Genomic DNA, 17,463 nt, shown 5'->3' on the forward strand with positions numbered 1-17,463 from the left:
ATGAGCTCATGGCGATGCAGTCGAGGCCCGCGGGCGGCTACCCGCGCAGCGTGGCGCTGCTGCTCTTCAACAAGGCCTTTGCGGTCATGGCTCAGAACAGCAGTGAGTGCGGCGCCCTGCTGGGCACGTCCGGCCGGGCCTGCGCTTGCCGTGCTGCCAGCTTGTGTGATGTGCAGTACACCTCGTGTGCGTGCCGCAGCACACCTCGTGTACGTGCCTGTTGGGATATTGGCGGGCCGGCTGCCTGCTCATCATGATGTGCCGGCTCACGTGCCCGCTCGCCTCCTCTCCCGACTCGCCATCCCTGCCACCGACCCTGCAGTCTACTCCCTCATCAAATTCGGCAACGTGAGCAACCATGTGGTGCTGACGTGGACGGCCGATGACCTGGCGGCCTGCGCAGACCTCAACCTGCCGTGCGCCGACGTGTCGCACCTGCTGGCAGAGCCGCTGGCGGCGGCAGCTGGTGCGGGAGAGGGAGCAGGTGGGGGCCGCTGGTGTCGCCAAGCTGCGCGTCTGGTCTCGCTGCAAGCGGCGAGCATGGGAAAAGGCGGGCCCAGCACAGCCTTGGCGAGCCCCGCATGCTGCCCCCTGGGCTGCACATGCAGGCACCGCGGCGGGGTGGGGCAAGCATGACTGGCTGGCCATTGTGTGGCTCAAGCCTGCAGTGGTGCTGCATGCCCTGCAGCAGGGATATGTCGTGATGCTGGCAGGTGGGCGGCACGCCAGCAGCAGCAGCAGGGCTGACACTTAGCTGCCAAGGCCGTGTGCCTGCCAGCCAGCGGCTGCCGCCTCCGCCCTGAGCCCGTGTGTGATGCCACCTTTCCTCTGCCTGCCTGCCTGCCGTTTTGCTTTCTTCCAGACGTGGACATAGCCTACACCGTCAAGCCGGTGTGGGACAGCTACCTGGCCTTTATGGATCAGGCGGGGGCGGATGGCGCTTTCCAGCACGAGGACCCCGGTGGGGCTGCCTGGCTGGCTGCCTGGCTGGCTGCGTCACAGCCGTGTGCAACCATGTGCCATCATGCCAGCCTGCGTGCCCAGCGCCAAGAGGCATGCCATGACCACCCTGCCCCATGCCCACTCGCCTCCCGCTGCCTGCCTCGCCCCCCTCGCCCCCCTGCAGTCAACACCGGCCAGTTTGTGCTGCTCCCCACCCCCGCCTCGCTGGCCTTTGCCGAGCGCTGGAACTCCCTGGCAGCTTCCATGATCCCCCAGGGGCTGGCCACGCAGCCGGCCCTGCGCCAGATGCACCACCACCACTTCGAGGCGTGCACCTCGCTGTGCCAGTGCTTCTGGGCCAACCGCAACGTAGGGCGCCCGCCTGCCTGCCTGCCCGCCTGCCTGCCTTTTGCCTGAGTGCGTGCCAGCCTGCATGCCTACATGCATTTAATGCCACGCAGTACAGCAGGTACAGGATGCCCAGCTGACTCGTGGTCCCTTGTGTCTCCGCCCCAAGCAGTTGACCTCCCTGGGGCTGAGAAACGACACACCCATCTTCCGCACTTACTACCCAGGCTACTTTGCCTACACTCAGGTCGGCACTCATGCTGCTGCTCAGCCGCCTGCCGCCCGCCTGCTTGCCGCCCCGCCCGCTGCCCGCCTGCCTGCCTTTTCTATGTAATTTCACGCACTCCATTCCACAGCAAACACCGTATGCCCGAGCAACACCTTGAGCAGGCACACAGGTGGACATGGCGCCCAACCCACGCCCTTGGCGCCGCCCTCCTCTTCCCTCCTCTTCGTGCAGTCGACTTGTGCCATAGGCAACCCGGCCTGGGTGGCGGCGCTGGACCCCTGCGACTGGCAGCTCCTCTTCCTGCATCCCATCTGCGCCACAGACACAGCACAGAAGGAGGCCGTGCTGCGCACGGCGGGCTTCTGGTTCGTGGACAGCGAGCAGGGTGAGCAGGGCAGCCCCTTTCCCTGCTGCATCCCCTGGGGACAGCCTGAGTCGGCGCCTGGGCGCATGCCGTGCGCCCGTCGTTGCAGCCACACGCCACGCTGTGGTCATGCTTTGCTCCACTGCACGTCCCAACTGCTCCCGCGCGTCCGCAGGGTGCGAGCCCCAGCAGGGAGCCGCCAGCGGGGTGCCCGCCTGCCGGCCGCTGCAGTGGCGGCTGCCGCAGACAGAGGCGCCGCACTATGCCTGCCCGCTGGCCGGCAGCCTGGCGCTGGTGCATGGCGGCGAGCCGCCAGCGGCGGCGGCGCTCAAAGCAGGCGCCAGCAGCGCCGAGGCCTCCAAGCTGCTGGATGATCCGTTCAATACCACCAAGCCCGGCATGTGGTGCTAGCTGGTGGTGGCACTTGGTCTCCCGACATTATGCAACACTGCCGCCCCCGCACACCAACAAATCGTACCTGACACTGTCAGCACTGCTGCGCTACATCCTGTGAGAGCTCCACTTGTGGAGCGGGGCGCTACATGGGCCAAAACTGAAAGCTGGCTTGATTGGCCAGCGGGAGGTAAACACTCAACAACAGGAGGCAAGGAGTGTGGGGGAGCTGCTGCAAGCCGGCAGAATGGCTTCTGGGCACCGCCGGTGCAGCAGGCTCAGCAAGGTGGCTGGCAACAGGCTATGGCAGGTGGCTGCCATAGCTTCGAGGTATCAATTTGGGGTACCGGATGAAAGTGGGGGAGGAAAACAGATGCATCTGGAACGAGAGGTGGTCAAGGGGATTAAGCGGACTAGGGCTACTCTAGACGTTGCATAGCTCAGCAGGAAAGCAATACACATGGGGCGGTGCGGCAGGGGCAAGGGTGGGAGGGGGAAAGCAATGAAATGGGCCGATTTGATGGGAGCGTGATGGCGAGAGCCTGAATGGAATGATGATGAGCTTCCAGCATTCGTCGATTGTGTGTGAGCAGAAGGCAGAGGGCCCAGATCTCATGCGGCTCTACATGCCATCGGCCCCAAGCGGGGAGCGCGGCGTGTGCGGGCTGCAGTCGGCGGCCGCCGCCGCCATGGCGAAGCCATCCGCCGACGGCGCCTCTGACAGGCTGACCGAGGCCGCCGCCACGGCGCTGGCAGCGCTGCCGCTGCGGTCTAGCCGCCCGCTGGCCGGCGGCGGGCTGGTGGTGGCCGCCTGGCCGCCGCCGCGGCCGATCGACTCCACCAGGCGCGACAGCGTGCCCGCGGAGCGCGCGCTGCGCTCCGCGCTGCGCCCCCGCCCCTGCCCGCCGGCGCGCTGGATGCGCTGCTGGCGCTGCAGCTGGCGCCTGCGCAGCTGCTGCTGGCGCTGGCGCTGGCGCTCCTTGCGGTACCGCGTCTCCTCCTTCAGCTCCAGCTGCACGCGGTGGCCCAGGGAGGAGATGGAGATGCCCGCCGCCCTCGCCGTCAGCGCCTGCATCACCTCGTGGTAGTAGATGGAGCCGTCGTCGTCCACCTGGAGCAGGCTGGTGGCCAGCTGCTCGGTGTGGTGCTGCAGCTGGGGCCCGTGCGGGTGGCCGCGGTACCCCAGCGGGTACTCGATGCTCGCCAGCAGGCCGTGCAGCTGCGATGGGGCGGGGGCGGGGGTGGGAGGGCAGCCAGGCGCGGCTGTCGGATGGCAGGTGGGGGAGGCAGCAGGCAGAGGAGATCCCCTACTCCTCTGTCCTGCCTTGTGTGCGATCCCATGCTTCCCAGCCCTGCCTCCTGCCCTCGACGCTACAGCCACGAAATGGCTGTTCCCACCTCGGCGACATTGATGAAGCCCACGCCAGCGGGGTCCAGCTCGCTCCACCGCTTCTTGAACTGGTCAAAGTTCTCGGGGGTGACCTGCGCAGCACGGCGGCGGCGGCGGCTGTCTGAGCGCCGGCGAGCTACACTGCTGCACACTGCTTGCTGTCTGGCGCCCCCCCACACGCATTGCTCCAGCCCTCAGCCTGCCACAGCCAGCCAGCCAGCCAGACGACAGTACGACCAAAACACGCGCCCGGCAGCTTCTCGGCGGCTCACCTGCGGCGGCTCCTGGTTCAGGGTGTATGCATCCACCACCACCGCCAGCACGATGCTGAGCAGCAGGAAGGAGCAGACAATCATGAAGGGGACCCAGTAGAGGGAGGCCAGCGGGCTGCCGCAGTCGTCGGCGGCGGGGTCGCAGTCGGGCGGCTGCACCATGGTGTCCAGCTGGTACTGCTCCCAGTTATCGCCTGCAGTACCAGGCGGCACGACAAGGTATCGCACCATCAGCAGCATCGAAACCACAGCGGCAGCAGCGAGCCACGCAGCAGGAGCGCAGCGGCTGGGCGAGCAGTCGTGTTGGCTTCCGGGCAGGCTGCCTGGCGCACCCGTGGCTGCGTTGGTCAGCATCATCATCGCGTTGCCGACGTTCTGGAAGTTGAAGAACACCGTCATGCCCTGCCCCTCCCTCATCAGCTCCGAGCTGGGGTGCACGCCTGCAGGGCGGCACGGCATGGGTGCGTCATGTGGATGCCCAGCAAGCCCACACATCGGGATGGCATGATCTCACATGGCACCTAGAGCTTTGCCGGCGCCCCGCCTGCCAGCAACACTACCGAGCCCGGCTGGGGGCACAGCCATTCCTCCAGCTGGGCGTGCCCACCGTAAAACAGCTGGGTGCCCAGCACCGAAAACATGAAGATGAAGAGGGAGAAGACCAGGATGGCGTTGGCAAGAGTGGGCAGGGTGATGTACAGGGTGGTGGCGATGCGGCGCAGGCCCGTGGCGTGCTTCACAGCCCTGCGGTGAGGTTGGGGAGGGGCGTGCGGTGGGAGGACACTGGTGTGGCTGGGCGCGGTGGGTGCTGGGCCGCGACCAGGGCCGGCAGCGCAGAAAGCGAGCGGCGACACATGCAGGGCAGGTCCAGCGCTGCCCAGCCGCACCTCAAGATCCGCAGCGCACGGATGGCTCGCAGGGCGCCCACGGCTGGGCCGGAGGAGATGAAGATGCCTGCATGATAGGGCAGTACGAGGAGTGCTTGGGTGTCCAGCGGTCGCTGAGAAAGGTTGTGATGGGGCCGTTTTCAGCATCTGCCAACAGCCAAGCATGCGACGGCCAACCGCGCACAGCAGTGGCGCTGGAGGCGGCGGGCTCACTGGGGACAGATGCCCAGGTGATCAAAAAGTCGAAGCAGTTCCAGGCATCCCCAAAGTAGCGAGCCGGATAGAGGGCCACCAGCTTGATCACAGACTCGAGGCAGAAAAGGATGGTGAAGGCGCTGCAGGCAGCGGGGACGGGTGGCAGTACAAGGCGAGCGTCAGTGTCGGCATGAAGGGCTGGCCCTCAGGCCCCCGCCTCCGCTGTGGATGCCACTCACTCGTTGGTCCACTGCAGGGCCTGCATTCAAGAGTGGGAGCAGGGTGGGCAGTGAGCGATGGGTGACGAACAGCAGAACATCCCGGGACAGCAACGCAGCCGGTCTCCCGCCCTCTGCTTCACCTCGTCCCAGCCCGAGCCCTGGCCAAAGTGCTGCAGGCTCATGACAACTCCAGAGACAAAGATGAACGCCAGCATGACCCAGTCAAACAAGGGGTGCTGCGACCAAGGAGAGACGGCAGCGGCTTGGTTGAGGAGGCGGGTGCGCGAGTGAAGCAGCAGGTGGGGCAGGGCTGGGTGGCGAGGCAAGCAAAGCAACGGAGAGCAAGGAGGGCGCGCTCGGTGCTCCAGCCAGCAGGCCTGTGCGCTGCATGCCCAGGGCCCAGCCCATGGTACCGCCCATGGTACCGCGCCGCAGGCCCTCACCATGACCAGCGTGTGCAGCTTGCGTCGCAGCGGCTGGCGCGGCGAGCGGCCCCGCTTCTCGGGCAGGTCCCGCAGCAGGTGCAGCTGCGACTTGACCCACTCCTTCTGCCCCTCTGTCAGCATCACGCCCATGCCCTGCCGCTCCAGCTGCTCGTTGTAGGCATCTACAGTCAGGGGATGGGGCAAGTTGGTAGGGGCAATCAGTGCAGACAAGTGGGCTACTTGAGACCCCCCCGACCCAGTCCAGCCAGGCAAGCGCAACTGCCACCTCAGCGCGGCGCACCTAGCACGACGGATATGAACAGGTTGAAGATGAAGAACTGGGCCACGCACTGATAAATGGCAAAGAAGAAGATGGCCTCCACCGACTGCGCTTGGCAACGATGGGAAGGCGAACACCGTGAGCGGCAAAGCTGGTGGTGGCAGTGGTGGGGAAGGAGAGGAGGCCAGAGGGCAACCAGCCTGGCTTGCTAAGCTCGCACACACGCCCCATGCCTCATCTAAACGCCTGCAGTCCAATCCAGCCCAGCGGCCAGCACGCGAGCACTCTCCTTTGCAGCCAGCACCACACACAGGCATGCCCACACACATTCCCAACAGCGCCGCCTCCACCCACTCTCACCGAATAGTTGGCCTGCGTGTTGATGCCCTGCCCAACCGTGTCGCTGGCTGTGTACATGGCGTCAGACCAGTTTGCCCCCGTCATCAGCACCGTCAGCGTGACCAGCGAGTTCCAGAGGCTGCAGGCGGGGCAGGGTGGCGGTGCCGTTGAGTGCAGGCGAGCACGTTACCCATGGGCTCAAGCCTTGAAAGAATAAAAAGAAAAGCATAGCTGGGTGGCACACCAGCAGGCAATGCAGGTTGTGCTATTTGTGTGCTGCAGGCTGTACTGCCACCCACACCGCCCACTCACTTGTCGAAATTGTAGTACGTATTGGCCCAGATGCAGGGCGTGCCGTCGGGGCCGGACCCCGTGCACTGCTCCTGGTATCGCACGTCCTGCAGATGTTGCAGCAGGGCGGCGGGTACGGCAGCTGCGTGGCCTCCTGCTGGTCGTGCCAGCAGCCCAACCAGACCCCATGCACCACCAAGGTCCAGGCCCCTGCCTCCCCGCCCTCCCACCTGGCAGGTGGTGGGGTTGGTGGGGTCTGAGCAGCAGGTGTCCAAGGTGCAGTAGTGCTCCTCTCCCATGAACAGCTGCACAGCAGGATGCGGCAGGAGCAACAGGAGAGGGGAGCAGCGCCATGGCGTGAAACGGAGAGGGTCGGGCGACGGTGGCAGCAACCAGCAGCCATGCACAGGGCAGCCACAAAACCGCTCCAGAGCTGCCTGCACTGAGCTTGCCTGCATGCCCAGGATGGCAAAGACCAGCTGCACCAGCACGGCCACCGCCAGCACATGCATCATGCTCATCACCGATGTGACCAGGCACCCCACCACAGCCTGCAGGCATGGACCACGCGGTCAAGCGAGCAGGGGACTGGCAGCTGGAGCAGCAGGTACGGCCAAGACATAGTGCCAGGAGCTCTGGCAACGCAGGCAGCAGGGACCCTGACAGCACACGTGAAGCAATCCCGGAGGAGCAGGTCACCGCAAGCTCTGCGGCAGGCAGGCCCCCAGCCCACCTTCATCTGCTTGCTGCGGGCGATGAGGCGCAGCGGGCGCAGCACGCGCAGCAGGCGCAGCGCCTCCACCCAGCCCACATGCGCCAGCAGCTCCGCCAGCACAGAGGTGGACACTACCGTGAAATCAAGCCAGTTCCAGGGGGACCGAAAGTAGCTGCCCTTGTCGGCAAGCTGCAGATGGAAGCAGGGCATGTGGCCGTGTGGGGCAATGGTATGCATGTTTTTTTGTGGGCCGGTGGTGGTGATTTGGGGTTGGGGGGCGTGCACACCACGAAAGAGAGCACACAAGGCTTGAGAGGACGCATAGACACGCCTCCAGGCATGCCCGGAAGCGGCTCCAGCGAGGGCGGGCGCGGCAGGCTGGCCAGGGCGCGTGCATGCATCTCACCGCGCCCAGCGCCAGCATCTTTGCCACAAGCTCCGCGATGTAAAAGGCCAGGCAGCCCCACTCCATGTCAGCCAGCAGGTCCGCTGCAGGCGCAGGGGAAGATAACAGCGCCATCCGTGTGGGTGTGGTGCTGCCGCTCTTGGTGTGTAAGTGCGGGTGATGGGTGGGGTGGGATGGGGGCCACAGCAGCCAGCCAGGATGCCAGCGAGGCCAGCCCCCGCCATGCAGACTCCCGGTGCAGGCACCGGTGACGGCAGCGCCCCGGGGCGCCCGGACCACACGTGGGCATGAAGCCGCCACCGGGCATTTGGGGTGCTGCGCGCCGACCCGGCGCTCACCCATGTGTGGCGAGTTGCCGGGGGTCTCCAGGGCCATGACCCCGCAGTTGAAGAGGATGACCAGCAGCACCAGCCAGTCAAAGCGCTTGTCGTCCACCACCGCAAACAGCGCCTGGCGCAGGCAGCTGTGGGGTGGCAGCAGCCACAGGGCGCGGCCTGCAGCAGGGCAAGGCAGCGCGGGGCAGGGCAGGGGGGTGCAGGAGTGCCAGGTGGGCGTCAGGCGCAGGGCACAGCTGCACGGGCAGCCAGCAGCAGGCGGCCCGAGCCTCGGCATGCATGCACGCATGCATGCATGCGGCTGCAGAAGCTGACGAACCAAGCAGAAGCCAGCGGTGCCTACTTTGGTAGGTGGAAAGAGGCTCCCCCTGCACTCCCTTCCACTCCGGCCCGCATGACACGGTCCAGGCCAGCCACGCCCGCACCCGCCGCCGCACTTTGGCCGCGGCAGGCGCGCTGCCGCCGCCGCCGCCGCTCTCGTCGCCTGTGTCTGGCTCGCTGCCAGCTGGCGCGCGGCCTGCGGGGTCGGACTGGAACGAGGACAGCCTGGAGGTGGCTGCCGGGTTGTCCTTTGCATCCTTGAAGAAGCTGCTGCTGCTGGATTGGGAGTAGGGCCGCAGGTCGGCGGCAACAGGCGTGCGCCCGTTGGCGGACGCCGCCTCCACATCTGCCCCCTCCTCATCCATGCCCCCGCTGCCGAGCGGAGCCAGCCCCGGCGGCTCCCCGCGCGGCGAAGCCGCCTCCTTGTCCGCAGGCGACAGCTGCGGCTCGGGGCTGCCGCGGTTGGGCAGCACAGGCTCGAGCCCCGTCTTGCAGCACGACAGGCGCCGCCCCACGCTTGCCGCCAGCTGCCGCAGCTGCAGGGCCAGCACGCGAACCCAGCAGGGCAGGGAAGTCAGCACATGACCATCAACGAGTGTCACATCCGACAGTGCGCAAGCTTGAATTCATACGCTGCACCCTCCCTTGCTACACGCTGCCCTGCCAACTCTCTGCTCACCTTCCGCATGAGCAGCCAGTCTTTTGGCCCCGCCCTGTCTATGGAGGTGCCCTCAGACTCCTCCAGAAAGAGCTCATACAGGATGGCTATCAGCAGGTTGAGGATCTGCAGGGCAGGGAGAGGCGGCGGCAGGGGGTGTTGTGTTATGTGGTGTGGTATTGGTGCTAGGACGGGGTGGTGCGCATGGCATGTGTGTGTGGGAGGAAGGGCGGAGCTTGGGCTGCCACCCCCTGGCTGCAGCGTTCTGTCGTTGCGGCAGCGGTGCGGGCACGAGGGCCACAGCACAGGGGCAGGGAGGAGGGGCTGGCGACAGCGGCGCAGCGGGGAACCCACCAGGAAGTTGCCCAGTACCGTCACGGCCATGTAGTACAGCACCGCCCACCCCTGCGTCTTGTACATCGCGTAGAACACGCTGTCCTCCAGCGATCCCGTCATCGTGTCAAACACCACCACCAGGGAGGAGCCAAAGGAGTTGAAGTTGAGGCGCGGCGCGCCTGGGTCGGCGGGGTCCCACTTGCCGCCCAGCACCAGCATGCCCAGCACCGCAAACAGCACCACTGCAGCAGCAGGGGCACGGAGCAGGGAAAGCATGGGTGGTGAGTCGGCGGATGGGCATGGGCCGGTTGTGGGCCAAGCGGGAAGAGGAGTGGGCGGATGGGGCGTGGCGAGGGTATGGGCGAAGGGGAGGGATGGAGGTGTTGGGCGGGCGCTGGCGCATGGCTGGGGCCGACCATCCACACACACCCACCACCCGACCAGCCACCCCGCCCCTCCAGCCACCCACCTGTCAGCGCTACGATGCCGAAGAAGGCCAGCGTGCGCAGCAGCACCTTGACCAGCACGTGCAGGAAGCGCTGCAGCGCGGGCAGCACGGTGAGCAGGCGCAGGAGGCGCAGGATGCGCACGGCGCGCAGGCTGGACAGCCCCCCCGAGGAGGAGCCGGGCGCGGAGGATTCGATGAAGAAAGAAGCCAGGGCCACCGCCGTGACGATGAAGTCGTAGCAGTTGAAGGGATCTAGAAAGTAGGAGCGGCCCCAGGCCGACACCTTGAGCGCCGCCTCCGCCACGAAGAAGAAAGTGAGGATGTTGTTGGCGGTGTTGAGCCTGCGCGGACAGATGGGGAAGGGGCGGAGGCCAGCCAGAACACCGCAGCAGCGGGTGGGAGCAGCAAACGTGCATCAAGCAGCAGAAGCAGCAGCCAGCGGCGGGCAGCCAAGGGCCTGCGGCCTGCGGCGCCGAAGCTTGCTGGCGCCGATCGTGCGGCGGCAGCAGGGGTCTGCTGCACAGCACCTCACCTGCTGGCATAAACGTTGCTCATTCCATAGTAGGGCATGCCCAGCACGATTGTGTTGGCCAGCACGGAGCTGATCACTGCGGCCTCAAAGGCCCAGTGGGACACACAGCCACGCAGCCAGCGCCGCCACCGCCACTCCGCGGCGCTCCCCAGAAGGCCGGGCAGCGGGGCGCTCCAGCACGCCATCGCGCGCGCCGCAAAGCGGTCCCAGCGGCGCCGTGCCCAGCCCACCGGCACCCCCACGCCGCTCTTCTCCGCCTCCTCCTCCTCCTCCCGCTGCTGCTGCTTCTCGCCCCTCATTGCCTCTAGGTACTGATCCCCCAGCACAGCCAGCACCAGGGACAGTAGGAACCTGCAGAGGCGGGACGCAGGCCAGGCGGACAGGTATGCGTGTAGGCATGCAGGAGGGAGGCATGGGGGACGGCCACCCGCAACACACACAGGAACGGCGGGCCGCATGCGGCAAGAGTGGGGGCCGCAGCTCACCAGCCGATCAGGACTTGGAGCAGCGCAAAGAAGAAGCTCCAGCCCACGGTCGCCTCCATCAGGTAGCTGGTGGCCTGCAGGGGGCACAGCATAGGGCACGCCCAAGATGGGCAGGTGGGAGCGGCAGCGGCAGCAGGCCCAGCGGCGGGCGCACGCGCTACTGCCGGGCTGCGGCAGTCCAGGACAAAATTTGGTATTATTCTGTTACTTATTTTTGGCTCACCATGCCCCACCACAGCGTGGTGATTATGAAGAAGTTGTAGACTAGGCCGGTGGCCAGGTTGTTGAAGTTGAGCTGGCCGTACTGCGGCGGCTGGCCCTCCTGCAGGCACACCTGGTCCACGGGGCACCTGCGGGGAATAGTGAGGGGCACGAGCACACGTGGCTTGGTCAGTGGGGCCTTGTGGGGGGGGAGTTTGCAGCGGCGGCTGGATAACCTTTGCCATGCACCACAGCTTAGGCAGGGGGCACGTTGGCGCCGCCTCTGCACGACAGCGTGGCGGTCTGCTGCTGGCAGCCTCACTGCGGGCCCTCCCAGACATTCATGGTGCTACACATGATGCCCTCGTTGGCTGCAGGCGTGTAGCCCGCATCCGAGGTGGACCCCTGCGGAGGGAAGGGCAGCGGCTGGCCGCCGGGCCCGAGCTCGAAACAGTTCTGATGCAGAGTGCCTGCAGGCATGGGAGGTCAAGACGGTGGCGGCGCTGCTCGGCAAAAGCCAATGATACAGCGGCCAGAGAGAAAAACAAAAAGGCAATGCATGCGGGCATGCAGCGAAGCCAAATGCCGCGCACTCTGATAGAACTGCAGCCCGATGATTGCAAACAGACACATTAAGAAAAGGGTCGCGACGCAAATCTGGACCAGCATTGGCAGCGAGTGCAGCACGGCGGTGGTGCAGGCCTGCACACAGACAAGAGCAGCTCAGGGAGCGGCTCGGGGCCCGGGCATCGTCGAGCGGGTGGCGGATCGGCGCCAGCAGGTGGAGTGCGCCCAGGCAGCTGCTTTGCCAGGCAGGCAGCAGCGGCCCTTCGCCCGGACGCACAGGCACAGGGGCCTACCTTCATGCCCGGGAACAGCGTGATGCTGCGTAGCGCCAGCAGCAGTCGCAGGGAGCGCGCCGCCGCGGCGCCGTTGCCCACTCCCGGCAGGAAGGTGATCCAGGAGGCGATGATGACCACAAAGTCGAGGCGGTTCCACCCGTCCCGCAGGAACGGCCGGCGCCGCTGCCACTTCCGGCTCCGCCGCCGCTCCAATGCCGACATCTGCCGGGGCTGCTGCGCAGCGCCACCCCCGGCGCTGCCGTCTGCTGCTGTTGCTGCTGCTGGCTCTCCGTTTGGCTGGCCGGCCGGGAGCGTCAGATCTACACTCGCCCTACCGTCCACCACCACCACCGTGACAGCAGGGTCTAGAACGCCGCCGTTTGGGGCTGTGTGCTGCTGTCCTGCCACATCAGGCTGTGCTGCGCTAGGCCTGCCGTAGTCGTCGCGGCGGCACTGCTGCTGCTGTGGCGCCTCTACCTCCAGCTGCTCTGACAGCTGCTGCGACGCCTCTGGCTGCATTTGCCCCGAGGGCCAGGGCGGCAGCAGCTCCGAGGGCTGCCCCCGCTGCAGCTCTGGCGGCCGCGGCGGCGGCAGCGGCCCCGGCCGCTCCGGCAGCTGCAGGTTCCGCGCCCTGCGCGCCGACATGAGGCGATCCAGCTGGGCATCCCTCTCGGGCGCTGAGCCCGCGCGGAGGCACAGCGCGCAGGCGCCGCGCAGCCGTGCTGTGCAGGCCTCCCAGGCGCCCCCGAGGCTCTCCCCGTCGTCCAGGACAAAGCCCCAGGCCAGGCACTTGATCACAATCTCCACAGTGAAGGCAATGGTGACCCCCAGCGAGGCCTTGTCTATCGCCAAGTTGATGCCGCTGTCTGTGGGCTCCAGCGGGTGCCAGAAGCATTGCATCACGCAAAAGGTCAGGGTGAGGATCATGGAGGCAGCTGCACGGCACCGGCCGGGGAGCAGGGGCGAGCTTGTAAATGGCATGCGGCGCGAGCTGCACCGGCGGCGGTTGTTGCCGGTAACACGGCTGCAAAAGGGATTTGAAGCCCCCCCCCCGGGCTGAGCCCCCACCCTGAAGCCACCTATTGCATTGCAACATCACCCCTGTGCATTGCGCCTGCCGACTACCACCCCAAAACAGGCAGGCAGGGAGCGAGCGGAGCGGCAAGGGGGCGGCGGCGGATGGAGGTAAGCCAGCGCAAGCCAACAGAGAAGCTGGCCCGTTCACTCACCCGGGAGCCACCAGCTGCGAGCGATGACGATGCACAGCTTGCGCACGGGGTTTTCTCGGCCGAAGAACAAGCAGGCCGAGGTCACCACTGGCGAGGTGTCCGCATGGTCCGTGGGAGACTCGCTGGGCTCTGCTGTCGTCGTAGCCCCATTTTCAGCCCCACAGCCTGCGCTGCTGGGCGCCGGCAGAACCGGGGCGCCCCCATTCTCCCACCGCTCCCCCGGCTCCATTCGGTCCTGCCTATCAACACAAACGACGCATGTGCAGTGCTATGAATGGGACGATCAGTGTGAAAGGGATGGGATGGCCGCCAGCACCTGGCGCTGACCTGGCCGGCGGGTGGGCGGGTCCGTGTACTGGCACACTGTTCCTTGCTTTGCACATTTGCCTCTCCCTCAAAAATGCACCTATCCGTGGTGAAAGGGGTTCCGTTGTGTCAAACACTACACGCCTGATATACAGCTGCTGCTGGCTGGCAAAGCGAGCTCGGCGCTGCACTAACTGCCAGGCCCGTTGTTCCCCGCTCACAGCCACACCTCATGAACCAGTGTTGGCCAGTGCGCCTAATCCGTGTACAATGTGGTAGGTACAAGATGCTATCCAGTAAGTCAATATAAACTGCGCAACTGCGGTGGTGGGGGGGGCTGGGGGGGTGTACGGGCAGCCTGCCACAGGTGACCCTGTCCAGCACGGGTCGGATGCACACCCTGCCTGGCATCGCATCACTCGTCTGAGCTGCCATTGTCCGCCACCCACGCATCCTCCCGGTCCTGCAGCGCGACACAAGCGCAGGCAATGGGTGCGGACCGCGTCAGCATCAGTGCCCACCACCAACAGGAGCCACGGCACGTGACGAGGCATGCGCTGCGGCCAAGCACTGTGCTGGTTCGGTGCTGCTGCACAGCAGTGTGCTGGTTCGGTGCATGCCACCCATCACGGCGCCCAGTTGCTGGCAAGGCGCTCGCCTGGCTCAGGATGGAAGCCATGCGCCCCTTGATGTCAACTTTCTTCTTCTCCTTCCACAGCCCGGGTGGCAGCAGCGCCGCCAGGCCAAAGGACTCCTCCTCCTCAGCTGCAGGGTGGGGCAGCGGGCGGGGCGCCTGGTTGCAAGGAACGGAGGCGGCCTGTGCCTGCACCGGCAGCGGGCCTGTATCAGCTCACTCAGGCTCCACCGCTCCCAGCCTCTGCTCACCCTGCCACGGCTCCGGCTCGGAGCCATCCACCTCCCAAACAATCAGCTTGCGCTGCTCAAAGTCGTCGCTGCGCTGCTCCTGGCGCCACCTCGCCGCCTGCAGCCGGGGGAGAGGCAGAACGCACACGCAGGCCAGGTAATCATGCTTGAGCACGGCAGCCGTGTGTAAAGAAAGGAATGTCCAAGCCCGGCGGGTGCAGTGGGGTGGGGAAACACGACAGCAGAGCAGCAGGCTGCCCGCCACGGCGGGGCCAGCAGCAGCGACAGCGTGGGCAGCCGCAGCGTGCCAGCAGCTGGCTCACCGCGGGCGACAGGTCCAGAGACTGTGCAGTCATCTTGGACTTAGCAATGTAATCCCCTACCGTCTCCCGCCGAAGCTGGCTGGCATCGGCAGCAGCCGGCGCCTGGCTGGGGGCGGCGGCCACCTCAGCTGCGGCAGCAGGCTGCGGCTGGTCGGGCGCCGGAGCCTCGGCCCGCTGCACCGGCACGCGCTGCTGCTGCTGCTGCTGTGGCGGGGCTGCGCTGGTGCTGGCTGCTGCGGCGGCCGCCACCTGCTGCTGGCCCGCCGGTTGTGTCGGCTGCTGCTGCGTGCGCCCGCTGCCGAAAAAGTTGGGGAGGTTGCTCGGGGCTCGGGGTTGCTGCTGCTGCGGTGTCGGGGCACGTGGCTGCCGCTGCCCAGCCGGGGTCGCCTTGCCTCCAGCCATTGCCGACATCAAGCCCCAAGAACTGGAGGGCAGGCGCTGCGGCTGCTGTCGCGGTGGCGCGGGCACGGCCGGCCCCACACCAAACCGCCCCGCCTGCGGCTGCTGCAGGAGGGGCTGGCGGGTGACGAGGCCACCGCCTGTCGCCGGTGCCCCCACAGTGTCCTCGCCGCTACTCCGCATCACAAGCAGCGTGGCTTCTACACAGACTGTGCCGCTGTCTGCGCCAACAGGCGCCGCCGCGAGCGGCTCTGCTCGCAGCACGAAATCCTGGCAGTCCTGTCCACTCATGCTGCCCAGCGCACCCGCCGCAGCCTGCGCCGCGAGGCGCACCGCCCGCCGCTCGCCATCGGGCGTCTGCAGGTCGAGCAGGAAAGGCGGCGGCATGTGGCGGGGCAGGCAAGCGGCCAGGGAACGGCGACAGAAGCTGGGCTCCTGCATCACAACAGGTGCGGGCAGCACGGGCAGCATGCCAAATTCCTCCTGCTGTCCTGTCCCACTCGCTTGCCTGCAGGTCCTGGAGCGGCGCGGAGCCGCCAGCCCCGGTGTCCACCTGCTGCCCCGTGGGCGGCAGGTCGATGCAGCACAGCACGCCGCTGGCGGCATACAGGGCGCCATCCAGGAACGGCGACTCGGCGGCGGCGCGCACAGCATCAGAGGCGAGATGCATGAGCGCCTGCAGGGGCGCGGGCATGGGTGGGCAAGCAGGCGAGCCAGCGGCAAATTAGGCGAGCTTTCTGATTGATTATGCCCTGCCTCGCGCTGCACGCAGCCACAGAGCTGCCTGCTCCCGCCGCCCCTCGCACCTGTGCCGCGCCCATCTGGTGCGCCGCCTCAGCGGGCATGCTGGCCAGCCCGCGGCCCAGCACCGCGGTGCCCGGCCGCGTCAGCAGCTGCTGCAGCGGCGGCGGCAGGATGCGCTTGAAGTGGCGCATGTCGCGGCCGTGCCACATCAGCGCGCCGCGGGCGCTCTTCAGCACCTCCTCCGCCTGCGGGCGCGGTTGGGGAGGCGGGCAGGTCAACCCAAGATGCTGTTAGCTGCCACCCTGGTAGCACAGCACAGCGCACATTGAAAAAAGTAGGATAGGGATGGCCCGAGGCTGACCACCATCCGCTCCACCCGGGTAGCACAGCGTGCTGGCAGGCGGGAGATTGCAGCGCCGCCGCCCCACCTGCACCGCCTGCAGGATGCACAGCACCGCATGCTCCAGCGCTGTGTCTGCAATATTGGTTGCCTCTGACACCGTCATCTGCAGCAGCCAGGCAGCACACCAGGCGTTCGCAGCTTCCCTCGCAGCTGCTGCACACTGCAGAGTGCAGTGCACGGCCAGCTGCAACTGCTCAACATGCCCCTCTGAAGGCTGCCTGCACGCTCGGCACTGCAAACGCTGCATGCACAATGCAGGTGGGTAGGCGGGCAGGCGTGGCGCCCCACCTGAGCATCGCCAAAGGCTTGCATCAGGACGTCTTGCTCCATCACAGCCACAACGTGCGCGGTGCGCTTCAGCTCCGCAATCAGCTCGGCAGCCTGCATGCATGGGCATGGAGGAAAGAGCGGGGACCAGCAGAAAGCCGCTGTCAGCGGATCTGGTGCTCCAGGGAGAGGGTGCATGAGGACGGAAGGGCATGCGATACATAGCAGCATACATTCAAGTGCACCGCGCGGCTTGCCTGCTCCCTCTTGGCATTGCCCTCAAACCCAAATGGCTGCGTGACGGCAGCCACCGTGAAGTGGCCCGCGGCACGCAGCGCCGCCACAATCTGCAGCACTGTGGCCGCCCCGCCGGGGGCCGCCGCCGCGGGCGCCAGCACAAATGTGATGGCCCCGTCGGTGCCGGCGTTGATGTTGCCGCGGCCGCCGGCGTCCGAGGCGGCACGACCGATGATACGGGCTAGGTCTGCTGCCGCCACCTTGCCCTCGCTGGAAGAAGGATCGTCCTTGGGCAGCAGGAGAGTGTTGGGGGTGGGTGCCGCCTCCAGGGCTGCACGGTCCACATCTAGGCACCACAACTCTGCCTTCTGTACCTGCACCCAGCACCCCGGCAGCAGCAGGGGCAGAGGGATGCCCGGCAGCACAGAAAGTCACGCACCAAACCAGGAGGCGGCTGGAAAGCCAGCAGCCGGCATGAATAGCATGGCAATATCAAGCCTTCCCACAGCTCCAACGAGCCCCCAACCATACCTGGCTGTGCTGAATGAGCTTGTTGATGGCGTAGGCGCCACGGCTGCCTATTCCCACCACCTTAACCTCCACCTCCGGTGGTGGTGGCGGTGGCGTGCGGTCGGTGACCGTCTGCCGCTCCGGCACACTCACTGCCAGCACCCGGCCAGCGCCGCCTGTGCGCCGGCGACTTGGGCCGCTGCCGCCGGGCACACGAGCATGCTGGCGCCGGCTGCTGGGGCTGCGGAGCAGGCCCGTCGCTGGCACCGGGAGGCCTGCCTGCGTGCGGGCGATCCAGAGCCGAGCTGCGCTGCTGCTGCTGCTGC

At 66.8% G+C, this 17,463-nt stretch overlaps 1 protein-coding gene across 1 annotated transcript; it reads right to left on the reverse strand.

The window, feature by feature from the left end:
* Window positions 1-2,898: 2,898 nt before the first annotated feature.
* On the reverse strand, window positions 2,899-13,313 carry CHLNCDRAFT_134407 (hypothetical protein; the record flags this gene model as incomplete). The annotated part of the gene is made up of 28 exons (XM_005847405.1): window positions 2,899-3,495; window positions 3,675-3,758; window positions 3,939-4,132; window positions 4,271-4,378; window positions 4,546-4,682; window positions 4,826-4,892; window positions 5,039-5,132; window positions 5,382-5,477; window positions 5,685-5,848; window positions 5,968-6,052; window positions 6,307-6,424; window positions 6,598-6,683; window positions 6,807-6,881; window positions 7,020-7,127; window positions 7,310-7,480; window positions 7,698-7,780; window positions 8,036-8,191; window positions 8,376-8,889; window positions 9,033-9,137; window positions 9,366-9,589; window positions 9,817-10,136; window positions 10,328-10,678; window positions 10,813-10,886; window positions 11,036-11,162; window positions 11,336-11,418; window positions 11,677-11,715; window positions 11,874-12,790; window positions 13,085-13,313. 28 exons carry the CDS (start codon window positions 13,311-13,313, stop codon window positions 2,899-2,901), a joined length of 5,406 nt encoding a protein of 1,801 aa, XP_005847467.1.
* Between the last annotated feature and the right edge of the window lie 4,150 nt (window positions 13,314-17,463).

Source organism: Chlorella variabilis (genome assembly GCF_000147415.1).
Source record: "Chlorella variabilis unplaced genomic scaffold CHLNCscaffold_11, whole genome shotgun sequence".
Classification (NCBI taxonomy): domain Eukaryota; kingdom Viridiplantae; phylum Chlorophyta; class Trebouxiophyceae; order Chlorellales; family Chlorellaceae; genus Chlorella; species Chlorella variabilis.